Source organism: Bactrocera dorsalis, chromosome 1 (assembly GCF_023373825.1).
Source record: "Bactrocera dorsalis isolate Fly_Bdor chromosome 1, ASM2337382v1, whole genome shotgun sequence".
NCBI classification, from domain to species: Eukaryota; Metazoa; Arthropoda; class Insecta; order Diptera; family Tephritidae; genus Bactrocera; species Bactrocera dorsalis.
The window spans coordinates 44,188,462-44,206,239 of record NC_064303.1 but is presented as its reverse complement, the minus strand read 5'-3'; the positions used below and the strand labels follow the sequence as shown (position 1 = coordinate 44,206,239).

Sequence of the window (17,778 nt, the reverse complement as noted above, 5' to 3'; positions counted from 1 at the left end):
TGTTTGCTGCTACCCTTATAGCCTTCAAAAACTTTGTAGGCGGTGTGTGCCGCCTGCCGCCACGATACATAATTCTCCTGCTTACCGTCGAAGTCCGGTAAGGACTTTACAATATCGAGTGGCTCCTCACATCTAATCCCGGGTACAATTTCTGTTTCCCTATATGTTTCTATGTTCGGTGTGTCGATTTTAACGTCATTTAGTCGTTGATTAATACTTGCAAGCTTTTGTTCGAAATTTTCTCTTTGAGTGGCAAGTGCAGTTTGTAGTGCCCTTATTTGGTCTGGTTCCAGCGCCATTTCTTGTCTTTTGTCTGTCACTCTATATTCTGTCCACCAATTTTCTGTATTACCCCTATTGTTGCACTGTCTTTTACTAACTTCTATTCCGTTAAGGCTCTCAAATATTTTGTCCAGGTCCTGATCACTCATGAGCTTGAAGTAAAACCGATACCAATAAGCGGGCCTGCGCAAAATTTATTTCTCAAAAACTCGTGCAAAGATTTACAATTATATTTAATACAAGTTTTCTTTTTTAGCTACTTTTTTTATTAGAGCAATTCAACATATTATATTCTTTTGCACTCTACTTACATGTTTTTGAATCTTAATTCTATTGTTTAATTTTTTGTAGAAATTTTCAATCCCCTTTGGTCCGTGATTCTTTTTTTTGTGACGTCTCCTACAATTATTCCCGAATAGTTTTTTTTTACTATTTTTTATCAAACTTTTTATTTCCGAATAGTTTTTACTATTTTTTATCGAACTTTAATTTTTGTTCCCGAATAGTTTTTACTATTTTTTATCGAACTTTAATTTCTTTTATTCCCATATAGTTGGGCGCCAATTACAAATAACCGTCTTGTTTCGTGATTATTATCACTTTATTAATCAGATCATGCTGTCTGATGAGTTCTCTGTTACAAACTGAAACTTACATTCTAAAGCTAATGTCTTAAATAAGTCCCTGCACCTTGTCTTAGTTGTTGTGTCCCGCAATTCGTTGTTAGTAGTAGTTGTAGAGTTATTGCAGCGGATACGACGCCGACGCTTGCGTTGGCAGTTTGCCGCTACCGCTGTGCCTTACCTGTCAGCGTGGGAATGTAAATTTGTTGACTCAGGCCACGTGCGGACTTTGTTGTTGACAAAGTGCTGCTTATGTTAACTGCAAGCTGCCAGCGTGAGAATGTGGATTCGCTGACTCAGGCCATGCGCGGACTTTATTGTTGACAAAGGGCAGCTTATGTTAACTTACATACGTTTGTGATAAGCAACTTTATTTTGCGGACGACATACCGGTTTAATATGCGGATTATTTATTATTGTCTTTTCCATGTTATTTGCAATTGTTGCAATTTTTTTTTTTATGATCGATTATGGTTTATTAAGGACAGGTACTCCACGCATGGCTCAAGTATGGCCAGAATGGGTGCTCCTTTGAAAACTTTCCCTGAGGTTAGGGCTTTTAAATGAGAGGGATCTTGCGAAAGAGTAGCCGTGAATTGCGAACGGCCTCATTTTAAATTGTATTGTGGCAATTTCCATCTACTTTTTTTTTTAAGTGGAATGTTAAAGTTTTACAACAGATTCCCACCAACTACCCTTGTGGGGAGCGCTTATGTAGGTGCGATAAGAGCTACCTTTGCTTTTGGTACGTCTAGGTGTGTCACTGTATCGCATTGAGAATATGGTGATCCCTTAACTTTCTTTTTGAGTTTTTACTCATAATTTGAAAATTTAGCTATGAAGCAATATTGAACGAAATATCTCGATTTTTTGACTTTCATTTATTGCTAACTGGGTTTAATTTATTCAGTTTTGTTCGTGCTTTCTGGGCAATTTGACAGTTCAAATTAGGCAGTCATTTTGGTTTTTCGCATTATTGAACTTAATGCAGAAAAAGGTGTATTTTATTTAAAGATTTACAAAGAAATTAACAATCAAAAGTAATTAAAAACATTACTAGTGGTTTTTATAATTCATAGCTAATATAAGTATGTGCGTGAAAATGTATCCATAATTGGTTTGGTATAATGCACAACAGATGAAAATACACTAGCATATATTGAGAAATTTGCAAAAAATAGCATTTTTTAAAGTGAATTTTTGGAAAAATTTTTGAATTTTTATAAAATATGTTTTAAAATAAAGTTCAATAATTTAAGCATACATGCGTGTTTAAAATTTTCAATTTGGTTCTCTCGTTTAGGTACAGTGAGCCAAAATTAACCGGCGCGGTACTAAACCCAACCCTAGTTTTTATATGAAATAGCCAATTAATAAAAAAATTGAACATGTGAAGTTAATTTAAAGCGACTACAATATTTTCACCACGAAAGGTACAAATATAGATTTCACAATATGCTCTTTTAATAACGAGTCGTTCTACTTCTAGCCTCAATAACTGCCTTAATCCTTGAAGGTATGGAATTCACTAGGACAACTGATTTCCTTACAACGGGACAATACCAAACAAGTTCTAAAATCTTTGACTTTTATTTGTTGCCTTCTGTTTAGCAACTTCACACTTCTTTATGTGCAATAAGTGTTTAATAGAGTTCAAATCGGGAGAGTTCACAGGCCAATCTAAACGTTTAATCCTTATACCATGTTCAGACCGACACTTAATTACACGATTTCGGCTGTTGAGTGGTTTATCCCGCTAATCTTATAAATTTATCAAGATTTCGCCATACAAAAATTACAGTTCCACAAATTACAGTATCACAGCTGATTTAGACACTACAAAGGAAAAAAATGTAAACAAACAAATTTTTTTCAAAGCAATGAATCTAATTTCACTTGAAAGTCGACTTAACAAATGAAAAAATGCATCCATTATTTTAATCATATGGAAAATATTTAAAAAAATACGGCTTTTATTTCAAAATACTTTATGACAATCATTTCTTTTGATAAATATTAAGCGATGTGAATTCTGGAATGACAATAACAGCTGTTTTTTGATCTTTCTAACGGCAGTGAGAACTGGCTGATTAGTGAATGTAATTAAATGTAATCTAATCCCTTTAAATTTTCGGTCTGAACATGGTATTAGATCGTTAAATTTATCGGCCAACTAAAAATAAAAAAGCTGTATAGGATCATATACACCAATATTGTGTGGATGTTTTATACACGATTTCTTTCCAATCAAAACTTAACCATTTTGCACGATGGTATTGCGCTGAGTCATCCTGGAGTCTATAAGGATATTGCCCTTCAATTGTGGGTACTAAAAAATTATTAACCACTGTCGCATATATTTGTGCATTCATTATTTCATCAACAAGGTATAGAGGTGCGAAAACATGGTATGAAAATCAGCATCAAATTTTTTGTCCTTGAGAAAAATTAATTTTCTTTACTACATAATTATAGTGGAACCTCTCACTATTTGAACGGCGCTCGTAAAGCAAATTTTGTATGCTTAGCAAATTAAATTTAGATTCGTCAAACAACATAATCTATTGCCAATCATATTAATGCCAGTTTTGATACCTTATAGCTCATTTACGCCGTGCAGTCTTAATTGTTTATGTTAATAATGGCTCTTTAGCAAGGCGTGATCTCTAAGCAACGACACTTAAGCGATCGTCTCAGTGTGACTCCCCGAAAAATCACTGATTTTCGCGATTTTATAAATAAATACATTCATTACGAATGCAAAATTATAATAGTTAAATAAATTGTTGGAATGACAAGTAAAAAAAGTCCTGTACGATGTTCACCATTGCGCCCGCAATTATGGTCTAAAACAAAACTTTCAAAACGGTTATTAATCGGTAGGAAAGTCGTTATTGTGCTATTGAAGCTTTTTTTGGTTTTAAATTTTATTTAAAGAATCGATTTTGGCCCTTTTTCAACAGTTTTTCGTTGAAAAAAATAGAAAGATTTCAAAAAAAACTTCCACAGCGTGATAACGAGTGACGTTAAAAATGTTCTCTCCAAATTGGAACTAACCCAGCGGGATATGATAGACATTGGTAAGCGAGCGAGGTAAACGATGCAGCGTGATTGTATCGACCGACAAACGTTTCTTTGTCTTTTCCCCATGTGTTGCCGGCTAGCGACTTGAGGATTTTGTTGTGGCTCTGTACCTTGGCGATCGTATGGGGAGAGAAGGAGCATAAACTATCGAGGGTTACGCCTAAAATCTTAGGGTTTTTGACAGTCGGGATTTTGACGCCGTCGACTGCAATATTACGTTCAAGTCTATACTTTTTCGTCCAGTTAGTAAATATGGTCGCTGTGGATTTGGTGGGCGAAAGTGTGAGATTTCGTGCAGAGAGGAAACGAGATAGGTCGGAGAGGTAGTTGTTTACTTTCGAACACGCCATCGATTCCATTGCCCGACGTCAATATCGTGCAGTCATCTGCGTACGAGGTTATGGAAACCCCCTATGGTGGTTGCGGGAGTTTCGAGATATAGAAGTTAAACAGTAGCGGGGAGAGGACATCACCCTGCGGAACCCCCCTGTTTAATTCTTCTCAGTTTGGATGTTTCACCTCGAAATAGTACGGATGATTGACGACCGCTGAGATAGTTCATGGTCCACCTCTTTAACCCTGGAGGAAGCGTTGTTTTTTCTATGACATACAGTAGCATTGTGTGATTGACTGTGTCAAAGGCTTTTGACAAGTCCAACGCTACGAGGATCGTTCTATCACAGGGTGGCTTCTGGTTGAGGCCACGGACTATCTGGGCGTTTATGACGCTAAGTGCTGTGGTGGTGCTGTGAACTTTTCGGAATCCATGCGGGTGACTGGCTAGGCTCAGGTGGTGAGTGAAAGTCGGGAGTAGCAAGGCCTCAAGTGTCTTCACTACTTGGGAGAGGAGAGTTATCGGGGGGAGTAAGAGATCGCCCCTTTCGCTTACCATAGGGATGAAGAATTCTTCTATGCCAAGGTCAATAGTAGAATAGAAAAAATTGCATATTAATTTTGCTTTATTTATGAAAGTACATGTTTTCGTTATGAAAATAAGTATTTATGTATAAAAAGGAATGGCTTTATTTAAGTTTTGTGGCTGAGTCTCTTTTCGTTTTTTTTCCAAGCAACGAGACTTTTGAATTTGGTGAGCATACTCAGATTCAGTGAAGCTTTCTACTTTTACACATTCTACAAAAAAAGTTGAAACCGTATATAGTTATAAATTTCCTTCAATGATATAAAAACACGAAAAGAAATTAAAGTGCTTCACTTTCTTCATCTTTAATTAGTTTTCTCACACAAAAATAAGCAAATTTTGCTTACTAGATCACTAAATATAGCTTAAGATAGTCTAAAAAAGCAAGTATATTATATATATATACTTAATCTGGATAACCTCTCCTATCCATACATGGGTAACCGCGGGTATCGGAAAGTAAATTTTTTAAATAATTCTTCGTTTTTGTTTATTTACAACCAAAATATTTTTTTTTAATAAAGAATCTGCTTTCCGCACAGGAGTTTCCGCGGAAACACTTCGGAGTTGCATAGCCGCACTATCACACTAAGTGATCTGAATTCTACAGAATTGTAATGTTAAAAACAAAAACTAACTTAAAAGAAAAATTTGTGTTAAATATGTTTATATATATATGTATAAATCCGCTCACGGATTTGTATCCTTCGCCTCAAAATAAGACAACGATTTAAAAAAATAATCGAGCTCTAAAGACGAATACTTTTGTTCCCATGAAAAGTATCCATGGTTATTTATATTTGTTTCTTATTAACCATTTAAAATTGCCTAAAAATTTTCTTGTGTTAAAAACAGAAAAGATTATTGTATCGACTTGCAGACTTTAACTAAGACAATACCAATCATCACCAATCGGAGTCTAAATGTAATATAAGAAACACTATTTAGGATAGTTTTGCAGATTAACTCGAAAAGTTTACTTCTACACAAAACTTTCAAAGCGGAAAATTGTGTCTAAATGGCGACTTCAGGAGCAACTGCGTCGGCGACAGCACACGCTACCAGTGTCGTGGTTCTGGATCGCGGTAACAATACAACATGTACCATAAATCTGCATGGTGAGTACTCGTAATACAAGGTTTTTATATTGACAATGCTTATATCAATTTATTTTGTACAAGAATTAAAGTATTAAATGTTGTAGCATTCTTACTTCTCAGAACTTTTTACCTTATTTCGATAAAAATTATTTATCAATCACAATTTGTATATTGAACGAGCGAATTGAAATGTCTTCTCAGTATATGCTTACGTAAATACATATGTATAAATGCAGTGAAAGCTCTATTAAACGGACTCTCTTTTAACTCTTTCAGTCGTGGTGGTTAGTGCCACTAACCACCTCATACCTCGAAAACCTTGATACGTAAATTGTTTTTTCATACTTTCAGAGATATTTCAGCTGTAGATAATGCCAAAACAATAATCGAAACATTCAATATATTCTTAATCTAAAAGCGTGACTGAAAGAGTTAAGCAGATATCTCCCTAAACCGTGCCGGTCCAAATTTTTTTGAGGGTTATTAAGGACAATTTATTAAGCGGACAGAAATCCTGGCCCTGCCAGTGTCCTCTTATGGGAGATTTAACTGCAATTTGAAACATTTTGGTCAAGAAGTAATGATTTTATATAAGACATCGGGATGAGCTGTAATCCCGCTGGCGGTCTGTACCTCCGTCCGATCAACTGTCCGTACAATTGATATATTGAGAAATCTTAATGAAACTTAGTACTTTGAGCAACTGCTGCGTACAAAACTGTAATATAGGGAATCGAAGTAGGGAGGGTATCCGTGGTTTGCGAGTATTTAACAATTGGGCATGGTTTCAACCCGAGTGTTAACGTAGATATCCTTAAATATCTATCAATCAATATCAGATACATATGTATATCTATGGTTTGTTGAAGAGCACGCAAAGTGCGAGTACTCACTAAACAAACAGCCAGAAGCACTAAATTTTACAAAAAGGGCTCTATATGTGCAAAAATTGGAATTAAAGGTCTTCTATCTTTAGGTGAAACACATTATCGCAAGATGGCACGGAAGATTTTTATATGTGTAGAAATTGGAATTAATGGTGTTCTACCTTCAGGTGAACCACAATAATACCACAAATTTAATATGCTATTTATAAAATAGTGGCAAAATGGCAGCTTCGGTTAAATAAGCGCCACGTGAAAATATTGCAATAAATCAGTTGTTCTTCATTTCAATTTTTTTCTTTAAATATTTAATTAATAAATTTTAAAATAATCAAGTCATAGTTAAATGTTAATACATAGTTCATTTCACAGCGATGACCGTAAACGAAAAGTAAACAACTGATTGTGAATTGCCATGGATTCCATTGTAAATAGTATCGCATATCTGTAGCTGTAATTACGTCGCAAATTAAATTGCATGTAAGAAATAGCAGCTGTTTTGCGACATTGCCATTTTGCGAAGTTTGTAGTACATGCTACAAGTTTGCGTCATTAAATGAGTACCACTCACTAACTTCACCAATTTCAAAAAATTGTTTTCAAATAAGTAATTTAACTAGGTGAGTTAAGAACCTATAATATAAGTTATTAACCTAACGTAAAACACGTAAACGTAAACATACAATATTTACTTTTGCCAATAACTTGTGTGTGTTAATTGTGGTATTTTATTAACGTCAAAGTTCAAAAACATATTTAATTTTAAAATTATTTTATAAAGTAAATAATAGCCCTGACAGACGACAGCGCTAATATGCATTAGCGGGCTTAATTTACATTTATTTGCGCATTTGACCCATGTTAATGCAAGTTTGTAATGCACAAGAATTTCGTGCATTTGGTTGAATTTACCAAATTTTAGTAGCAGATTTTTGCTTTTTTTTGACAGATGTCGCACTGTTGCTATCCATTTTTCCAATATTCTTAACTTTTTTGCACACTTTTTCAGCATTACAATCAATTATTGCCATTAATTTCCCTATATTATCCTTTAACGTAGATAATAATAAATGAATTTTTTCGTTAAATTTATATTGATTTTCCAAAATTACCAAAATTTCTTTTAATAATTTTTCTTATTCATTTTTATTTCACTTTTTTTAATAAATAAACAAATTTCACTGTCTGCTGTCTAAATGCACAAGCCTGCCGTCTGTCACCATAAAATTTCAATGCGTATTAGCGTTGCTTAAGGCAGGGCTATAGTATCTTTGATGCAAAATAAAAAAAAGTGTGTCGTCCAAAAGTTAAGATGCCAAATGTGATTAATGATCCATTGTATACAGGGTTGCAAATAATGTATTAAAATATAATTGAAAATTTTAAACAGGAAATTAATTAAAAAAATTAATTCCACAAACCTGATTGGAAAATAAATAATAAAAATTGTTATCCAAAGCATATGGTTGAGAATTTAAAAAAGAAATTGCTTTAATTGTTTGCATATTTTATACATAATACATTAAAATGTCTAGTTTTTAATTGGGACTAAACAATGAAAATTTAGTTTTTAATCCTTCCAAATGTTTTGAATAAAAGATTCGTTATTGTATATGATCCATTCACGTTTTCATCAACATCTGAACGTATTGCTCCGCTTCAAGGATCATAGGTAATTGAGAGAATATATAGATAGGTAGATAAATAATTGAGGAATGCACCGCGACCTCAGGTCTATTGTGCCCTCTCCTAACTCACAGGGACTCACTTAGCACCAGCATATTGATAAAGTCTAATATCCTGCTGGCCGCTAGTGAGGCGATGTGATCCCTATTCGGAAACATGGATCCAAGGGCCTTCGACCTGCGTCTGCAGACTGCGATGCAGTCGATTAGCAGGTGCTCCGGGGTTTCAGGCTTCCTGTCGCAAAACCGGCAGTTAGCGCAAGAGGCTAGTCCCATGTTAAATAAGTGCCTTTTCAACTTGCAGTGGCCAGTGTAGAATTCGACCAGAAGCCTGAGTTGGGAGGTTAATTATTGATTTAAGCCTGTTCTGGTTGTACCCACCAATTAGCAACTTGGCATGACGCATACCATGCACCCGTTACCAATACCTTTCCCTGCCCACTCTTTCTTCCTTACGGAACAACTCCTTCACGGTATGGGGGCCACCCCAGTGAATGGTTCCGGCCCTGCCATATTTGTGGAGGCTGCAGAGCGGGCGAGCTCATTAGCCAGTTCGTTGCCGGCTATACCTCTATGACCAGGCACCCAGATTAGGTGCACCAGGTTCCTTTCAGCTAGGCTGTTCAGCCGTTCTCTACACTCCTGCACTAGTAGCGATTTGATCTCGTACGAGGAGATCGCTTTTAGTGCCGCTTGACTATCGCTGAGTATGGTTATTCGCTCATTGTGATAGTTGCGATGGAGGTTTATCTCTATACACCGACTTCTGGCCAAGACTTCGGCCTGAAGATGCTCGGAAAGCTACCCATCGGTATGGAGAGCTTGATGCGTGGACCTGCGATCCCTGCACCAATTCCTTCCGATGTTTTCGAGCCGTCAGTGTACCACTTCAATGTGCTATCCCTCAGCATCAGCTCAAGAGTGGAGTCGTACCACTAATTCTTGCTGCCGAGGGTTACCTTAAACCTCTTCGTGAAGTTGATTATTATGGTAATCCTGTCCTTAGGGAGGAGGGCAATTGGAATATTGCCACTTATCATCTCCATCCTCTGGGACGAGATTATCTTGCCTTTACCACATCCCTCTGCCGTTATTTGCAGAAGTGAGCGCTTGGCTACTTTATCGATCACTATGTGAAGCGGTGTGAGTTCCAGCAGGACCTCCAGCGCCGCCGTTGGGCAAGTTCGCATAGCGCCCGTCATGCAGATACATGCTAGCCGCTGAAGCTTCGATAATTGGGTTCCCACCGAAGCCTGCGACGCTATAGAGGCCCAGGACACCGCCCCGTATGTGACTATCGGTCGCACAATCATGGTGTACAACCACTTAACGATTCTTGGCCTGCAGCCCCAGGATGTTCCCGCCAGCCGATTGCACACCATTAATGCCTGTGTTGCCTTGACTAAGGTCTGGTTCACATGCTGCTTCCACCGCAGAGTAGAATCCAACGTAACACCAAGATATTTGACCTTGCTAGTCATCTCGATCTCTCTACCCGCAAGTGTGAGATTCCTGAGGCCGGGTAGGGACCTACGCCTCGTAAACGGGACGACGATCATCTTTGAGGGGTTGATATTCAATTCAACTCCCCTGCACCACTCCGTTGCCAGGTTTAGACCTCGTTGCACCAGGTCACAGAGAGTGTCCTCAAATTTACCTCTAGCTATGATCACAATGTCGCCGCATACCCTTGGCAGCGGATTCCATTGTCAGTTAGCAGTGCTAACAGGTCGTCCACAACAAGGCTCCATAGGAGTGCCGATAGTTCACCTCCCTGTGGGCAGCCTCTTGTTGTACCAAGACGAATCATTGTACCCTTTACTGTAGTCTCAGCGACCCTGGTGCCCAGTACAGCCTCTATCCATCTACGCACCGGTGCTGCCACATTCCTTCTCTCCAGTGCCCTGGCTACACTTCTGTGAGAAGTGTTGTCAAAAGCACCTTCGATGTTCAAGAAGGCGCATAGCATCACTTCCCCTTTCTCCAGTGAACTCTCTATCTCAGAGGTCAACTCGTACAGAGCCTTATGGGTGGATCTTCCCGCTCTGTATGCATGCTGAGTCACATGCAGGGTGCAGTCTTCAGCGCCTTCGACCTTATATCATGGTCTATGATCTTCTCCGTAGTTTTTAGTAGGAAGGAGGTTTGGCCTGAATGATTTAGCCGGAGAGTCGTCCTTTCTTCCTACTTTGGGTATGAAGATCACCTCAGCCGTCCTCCATGAGTCAGGGATGTAAGTCAATGCGAGGCTCTCCCTCAGCCGAACCAGGTGTGGCAGCAGGATCTGCTCACCCTGTTGTAGAAGCGCTGGGAAGATGCCGTCCACTCCTGGAGACTTGAATTTTTCAAACAAGGCCATTGCCCACTTGATCGAGTCCGAAGTGAATAATTGTTTAGCGATTGCCCAATCAGAGCAGGATGGCCTGTGTTCAGTTTCAGGTAGACATCGGTCTACCGGAATAGTCTCCGGGTAGTGGGCACGCAGAAGCTCTGTAGCTCTGTCCTCCGCGCTGGTCGTAAATGCCCCGTCACTTCTTTTGATAGCTAGCACTGTGTCAGTCCTTCCTTTAGCCAGAGCCTTCTGCAAACGAGCCGCTTCTGGTGTGGAGGAGACATTTTCACAGAATCTCCTAAAGCTAGCCTGTTTAGCAGACCTAATCTCCTTATTATATAGGATTAGGTTGCTCCTATACTCTTCCCAGACCCCTGTACGTTTTGCCTTATTAAATAGGCTACGTACTTTCTTCCTGAGGTCTGCGAGCTTCCTTTTCCACTAGGGGCAGTTGCGCCTTTCTGTGGGCAGTTGTCATTGTACGCGTTAATGATGGACCCGTTCAGCGCAGTCAACCTGCTTTCCATTCCCGGGCCCGTAACGCTGTTGTCAGTCTGGCCCACCCCCCCTATTCAATTCCTCGCCTAGCCTCTCCCTGAAGGCACTCCATTTGCCCTCCCGAGGGTTGCGTCTAGGGGGGAGTTGCTTGACCTCCACCTTCAGCGCGAACCTTACAATTCTATGACAGGGAGGGCTCCGTTGTAACTCTCCATTGCGAGACCAATCCGGTTGCAGGCTCGTTGCTCAGGGTGATGTCCAACACCTCCCTCCTGCTTATAGTTATGAATGTGGGTTCACACCCTACATCCTCTATCACTAAATTGCTACCTACTACGCACTCTAAAAGAGACTCACCTCTTACGTTGCAGTTGGTACTGCCCCATTCCGAGTGGTGAGCGTTAGCGTCGCAGCCTATGATAAGTGGGAGCCTGTGCCGTCTGCAGTGCTCCACCACCTCCGGGGGTGCCGTAGCTGCCTCTCCTGGGAAGTATGCTGAAGCCAGGACGAAGTCCTTGCCTTCGAAGTCCCTCCCTGGCCTGCACCGCCACCAAATTCTGCGTCAGGAACTCTGAAATACAGAAGAAATCAATGTTATTCCTGACAACTATGCAAGTCCTAGGTCTCTCGCTAGAGAGATCCCTGATTATCTTGTTTGTCTCCGTCTTGAGGCCTTCGACCTCTCCTCTGTGGACCCTAGGCTCTTGATCAGCAGTATGCCCAGTGTCTTCGCTGTGAACCCGCTTGTTTGACAGCTGAAGCTGCCGCCGCGTGATGCAGGTTCACTTGGGCAATTTCCATATTGACGGTCATTGTAATATGGGCTCGAGGAAGGGCTGATCCTCTTCTCCGCCGTCAATCGTACTGCCATCCATTGGGTCTCCTAACCCGTCGAAGTGCTCCTGCGTGGAGGGTAGCTCTGTTGTCTGACCGCCGTGGCCGACATCGGGGACGTCGGTGGTCGCTGCTGGCACTGCCTGCCCAGTCCTGCTTCCGCAGGGCTGCTCCGACACCTCGTCCATCTGCATCTCTGCTACCTCCGGGGCTGCCACAGGCATTGCACCAACCACGCAGGATGGGGGGGCGCCGAGTATGCCTTGCGCCTAAGCCCCTGCATCGCGGCAAGGTGCCTATCATTCGCAGAGGTGCGAGAATATACAATGTTCAGTTTCACCCGGAATTAACTTTTCTTATTTCTCGCCATTGTTTTCCTCCAGGATTTTTTTCAATTTTGTTTTTTGTTAAGTTTTTAGTAAGCAGAAGTAAACTTAATTTTATAATCTAATTATAATTATAGTTTTTAATTTATTACGTTTAATGAGTAAACGACAAACTAGCTTTTCTGTGCTTATACAAAAGAAGCTGATATTAATTACCGCGTCTAAACTTCGTGTTCCAATTAAAAAAAAACAAATAAAATAAAATTCATTTCAATTATGGTGTAAAAGAAATCACATGTCAGTCTATTACATTTCGAGCTCATTTTGTAAAGTTCACTAACTTTCAAATGATTTTGTCTATAGCTGAATGTATTTTGTTTTTAATTTTTAATAGTTTTGATAAATAACATGTGATTAACTTATTTCTAAATAAAAAATGTTTATACCGCTATAAAGTTTTGTCAAATATGCAGGACACTTGAAAATTTTGAGTGGCCACGAGTGTACATAGATACATATATAAATTACGATATAATATAATTTACGTTACGAGTGAGTCCATTTATCCATGTCTGTCTGTATATACGCCAAAAGTGAACACTAGAATTTTTAAGATATTGATGTGAAATTTTTTACACGTCCTTTATTCTCCTGAAGCTGCCACACAAATTGACCTTATTGTCAATTGTCAAGTTATTGTATGCAAAACTTTTTTATTTGACAAGATATTTTCACTAAATTTGGAAACATATACCACCTAAAATTGATCAATCAAAATTAAGTTCTTGTATGGAAAACTTTTACATTACGATTATATTGTTATTGAAATTTTGTAGAGGTTTTTTTCCCTGAATTGAAGCTGCTCATTTGTTAGAGTAGCTGCCACATATTGACAATATTTTAGATCGAACCGCTTAGCGTATAGATGTAATTCAAACTAATCAATCGAAATCAAGATATGTACATTTTTTAATGAAACATCTTTTTTCCGTATAACGTAATTTTTGTTGATTATATCAAATAGATTATGTTTGCCAAAAGAAGTTCACCTGTGAAGTCTAGAATAGCTTTGGTGTAGCAGAAGTTACAATTTTTTGTTTAATATATGAAAAGGATTTTAAATAAAAATTATGATTGAAAAATATTTAAAATTATTAATATTTTAATGCTTGTGAGGTGTCTAATGTTTGGTTCTGCCCGAAATTAGCCTATATATTTTTCTTATGCCTTACATGTGTATACATCTTGAGAACTTTAAACACTGTATCCATATTTGTCAATGATTTATGATTGTTACTTTGTAATTTTAACACAAATGTATATATGTATTTACATATATGTATGTATATTTGGGGGATTCTTTTGCTCCTACAAAACCCTTTTACGGTGCACGGATTGCTATATTTTCTGATCCTTGCAGAGGCGTAACCGGAGAAAGTGAATTATAGCGAAGGTTCATGGTGTGTCGCTTGTCGAAACGTTCCTCTTTTTGGAGGGTTACTCGTTTCTATTAGAGGATTTCACCACATATCAAAATCAACAAAAATATTATTAGCGAATTGCACCAATATTTAACAAGGGGGTGGGTTCGCATATTTACAATGTGGAAACGACTATGGATATAATTTATAGATATTCTCAATCAGGGGTGTTGTGGAATCTAAGACAGAATTGCTTAGCTGTCAGAATTGCAATTTGCAAACCAATTTCGATTTGAAATGGTGGCACAGAATCTGATTGGATTTTCGTCTTTTCGAACATACGCAAAACCAATATTCGAACCAGGTGTTTCCTAATGTGACAAAACTTGCAAATGAATACATTTGGAAGCAATCCTATTAAAGTTTTTAATGAGTTCCGAATTAAAGAAAGGTTTTAGGAGATAATATTTACCGAATGAATAAAGACGTATTTGGGTGTTAAGTTACGTTTATTACGTTTTGTAAATCTTCTTTAAGGGGGAGCCTGCTTTAGAAGTTTCAAAAAATTGAATTTTTTTTACTTAAAGCTCTTTAAAAATTATCTAAGGATATGTCCCTAAAGTTATAGATGGGAACTCGAAATATTGTCGAAGCTAGAAGGGAAATAGTGAGCGTCTGATTTTTCTTAATTGGCGGGTAGGATTGAAAAAACTAAACTTATGGAATTGGGGCAAAGTTTATTATCTTTGGAAATTAATTATCTTCTATTTATACTAAAAAAACTAAGAAAAGTTAAGTTAAGTAGTTAAGTTTTTAGAATTTTACACTTTTTTTTTTTTGAAATTTTCCTAGTTCAACTTGATCATAAGTTATTATGATGTTCGTAAGTGGATCATTCATCACGTTCCCCTCGTTCTTGCAACTCCTCCTCAATCACCGGACTTAAATCCGATTGAGCACTTATGGGATGAACTTGAACGAAGGGTTGAAAATCACAACGAAACAAGTAAAAGCCAATTAAAAGAGGTTCTGCAGTATGAATTGACTAACATTGGATCTGAGGTGACAAGAAAATTGGTTCACTCCATGCCAAATCGTTTAAATGACGTTATTAAAATGAAAGGTTTGAATCTTCTTCTTTACTGGCGTAGACACAGTTTACGCGATTATAGCCGAGTCAACAACAGCGCGCCAGTCGTTTCTTCTCTTCGCTACGTGGCGCCAATTGGATATTCCAAGCAAAGCCAGGTCCCTCTCCACTTGGTCCTTCCAACGGACTGGAGTTCTTCCTCTTCCTCTGCTACCCGCGGCGGGTACTGCGTCGAATACTTTCAGAGCTGTAGTGTTTTCATCCATCCGGACAACAAGACCTAGCCAGCGTAGCCGCTGTCTTTTAATTCGCTGAACTATGTCAATGTCGTCGTATATCTCGTACAGCTCATCGTTCCATCGAATGCGATATTCGCCGTAGCCAACGCGCAAAGGACCATAAATCTTTCGCAGAACTTTTCTCTCGAAAACTTGCAACGTCGACTCATCGGTTGTTGTCATCGTCTAAGCCTCTGCACCATATAGCAGGACGGGAATTATGAGCGACTTATAGAGTTTGGCTTTTGTTCGTCGAGAGAGGACTTTACTTTTCAATTGCCTACTCAGTCCGAAGTAGCACCTGTTGGCAAGAGTAATCCTGCGTTGGATTTCCAGGCTGACATTGTTGGAGGTGTTAATTCTGGTTCCTAAATAGACGAAATTATCTACAACTTCAAAGTTATGCCTGTCGTAAGAGGCGACTAAGATCCTGGCCGCCAGGTAGTAACTGGTAGTAACTTCGGTTACAAGGTCTTACCAAAGTCTTTAACCTGGTACCACGGGGAGCAGTAAGCCCTTGGCGGTAACTGCAATCTGCTCATTGGGTTTGGCCCTTTGTGGAGATTCGTGGTGGCTGTGGTTAAAACCCAAATCGCTGGAAGAACTGACTTTGTCAGTTCAAATGTGGAGTTGCATTGCAACCTGGCGGCGTGCACATAGTACGGAAGACGTTTTAGAAGGGCCTCGAACCTTACCAAGGTGGTTAATGTGTCCATGCCACACTGCCGATTAGTACTGAAAATGTTTACCCAGTTTTCAGTGCGCTGATCGACGCATTGTATTGATCCGTTGTGCTTCTGAGCACCGTGGAGTTAAGTCTTCGTAGGTAGGATCCCACGTTAAAACACATTGACAGTTGTCAACAGTGACGTGAGAGCCAAGTCGCGAGTGCGACGACTGTTTGTTTGATGACAGGAGATATTTCGTCTTGCCCTCGTTCACTGCCAGATCCATTTGCGTTGCTTCATTGTTCAGTCTGGAGAAAGCAGAATTAACGGCGCGGGTGTTGAGGCCGATGATATCAATATCATCGGAATACGCCTGCAGCTGTACACTCTTATAAAGGATTGTACCTGCTCGATTAAGTTCTGCCGCTCGAATAATTTTCTCCAGCAGCAGATTGAAGAAGTCGCACGACAGAGAGTCGCCTTGTTTGAAACCTGGTTTGGTATCGAACGGCTCGGAAAGGTCCTTCCCGATCCTGACGGAGCTTTTGGTGCTGCTCAACGTCAGTTTACACAGCCGTATTAGTTTTGCTGGGATACCAAATTCAGACATCGCGGCATAAAGGCAGCTCCTTTTCGTACTGTCGAAAGCAGTTTTGAAATCGACGAAAAGGTGGTGTGTGTCGATTCTCCTATCACGGGTCTTTTCCAAGATTTGGCGCATGGTGAATATCTGGTCGGTTGTTGATTTGCCAGGTCTAAAGCCACACTGATAAGGTCCAATCAGTTTGTTGACGGTGGGCTTTAATCTTTCACACAATACGCTCGACAGAACCTTATATGCGATGTTGAGGAGGCTAATCCCACGGTAGTTGACGCAGATTGTGGGGCCTCCTTTTTTATGGAAGAAGCAAAAGAAGCTGATGCATGCACCTTATCAGCTCTTCGCCGCCGTATTTGAAAAGCTCGGCCGGCAATCCATCGGCCCCTGCCGCTTTGTTGTTTTTCAGGCGGGCAATTGCTATTCGAACTTCTTCATGGTCGGGCAATTGAAGGTCTGCTCCATCGTCATTGATTGGGGTATCGGGTTCGCCTTCTCCTGGTGTTGTGCGTTCACTGCCATTCAGCAGGCTGGAGAAGTGTTCCCTCCATAATTTAAGTATGCTCTGGGCATCGGTGGCTAGATCACCTTGAGGGGTTCTACAAGGGTATGCTCCGGTCTTGAAACCTTCTGTAAGTCGCCTCATCTTTTCGTAGAATTTTCGAGCATTACCCCTGTCAGCCAGCTTATCAAGCTCTTCGTACTCACGCATTTCGGGCTCTTTCTTTTTCTGTCTATTAATGCGTTTCGCTTCCCTCTTCAACTCTCGGTATCTATCCCATCCCGCACATGTTGTGGTCGATCGTAACGTTTCGAGGTAGGCAGCCTGTTTTCTCTCCGCTGCGACACGGCACTCCTCGACGTACCAGCTGTTCTTTTGCACTTTCCGAAAACCAATGGTTTCGGTTGCAGCTGTACGTAAGGAGTTTGAAATGCCGTCCCACAGTTTCGTTATATCGAGTTGTTGACGAGTGCTCTCAGAGAACAGGAGTGCATGCCGAGTAGAAAATCGTTCGGCTGTCTGTTGTGATTGCAGCTTCTCGACGTCGAACCTTCCTTTTGTTTGTTGGACTGCGTTTTTTGCTGTACAGAGGCGGGTGCGAATTTTGGCTGCAACAATATAGTGGTCCGAGTCGATATTAGGACCTCGGAGCGC

At 39.8% G+C, this 17,778-nt stretch overlaps 1 protein-coding gene across 30 annotated transcripts in view; it reads left to right on the top strand.

The window, feature by feature from the left end:
• The window catches only part of LOC105228281 (uncharacterized), a 253,501-nt gene that overhangs the window by 11,920 nt on the left and 223,803 nt on the right, over window positions 1-17,778 (top strand). For 7 of the 30 annotated variants that reach the window (XR_007421177.1, XR_007421176.1, XM_049446038.1 and 4 more), the window contains exon 2: window positions 5,764-6,026. The exons of 4 other annotated variants lie outside the window; for them this stretch is intronic. Coding sequence is in view for 9 of the 26 variants with exons in the window: in XM_049446038.1 (XP_049301995.1) it covers window positions 5,927-6,026 (100 nt within the window). In the remaining 17 variants the exon portion in view is untranslated. 19 more of the 30 variants (XM_049446033.1, XM_049446017.1, XM_049446013.1 and 16 more) reach the window with 12 other exon arrangements.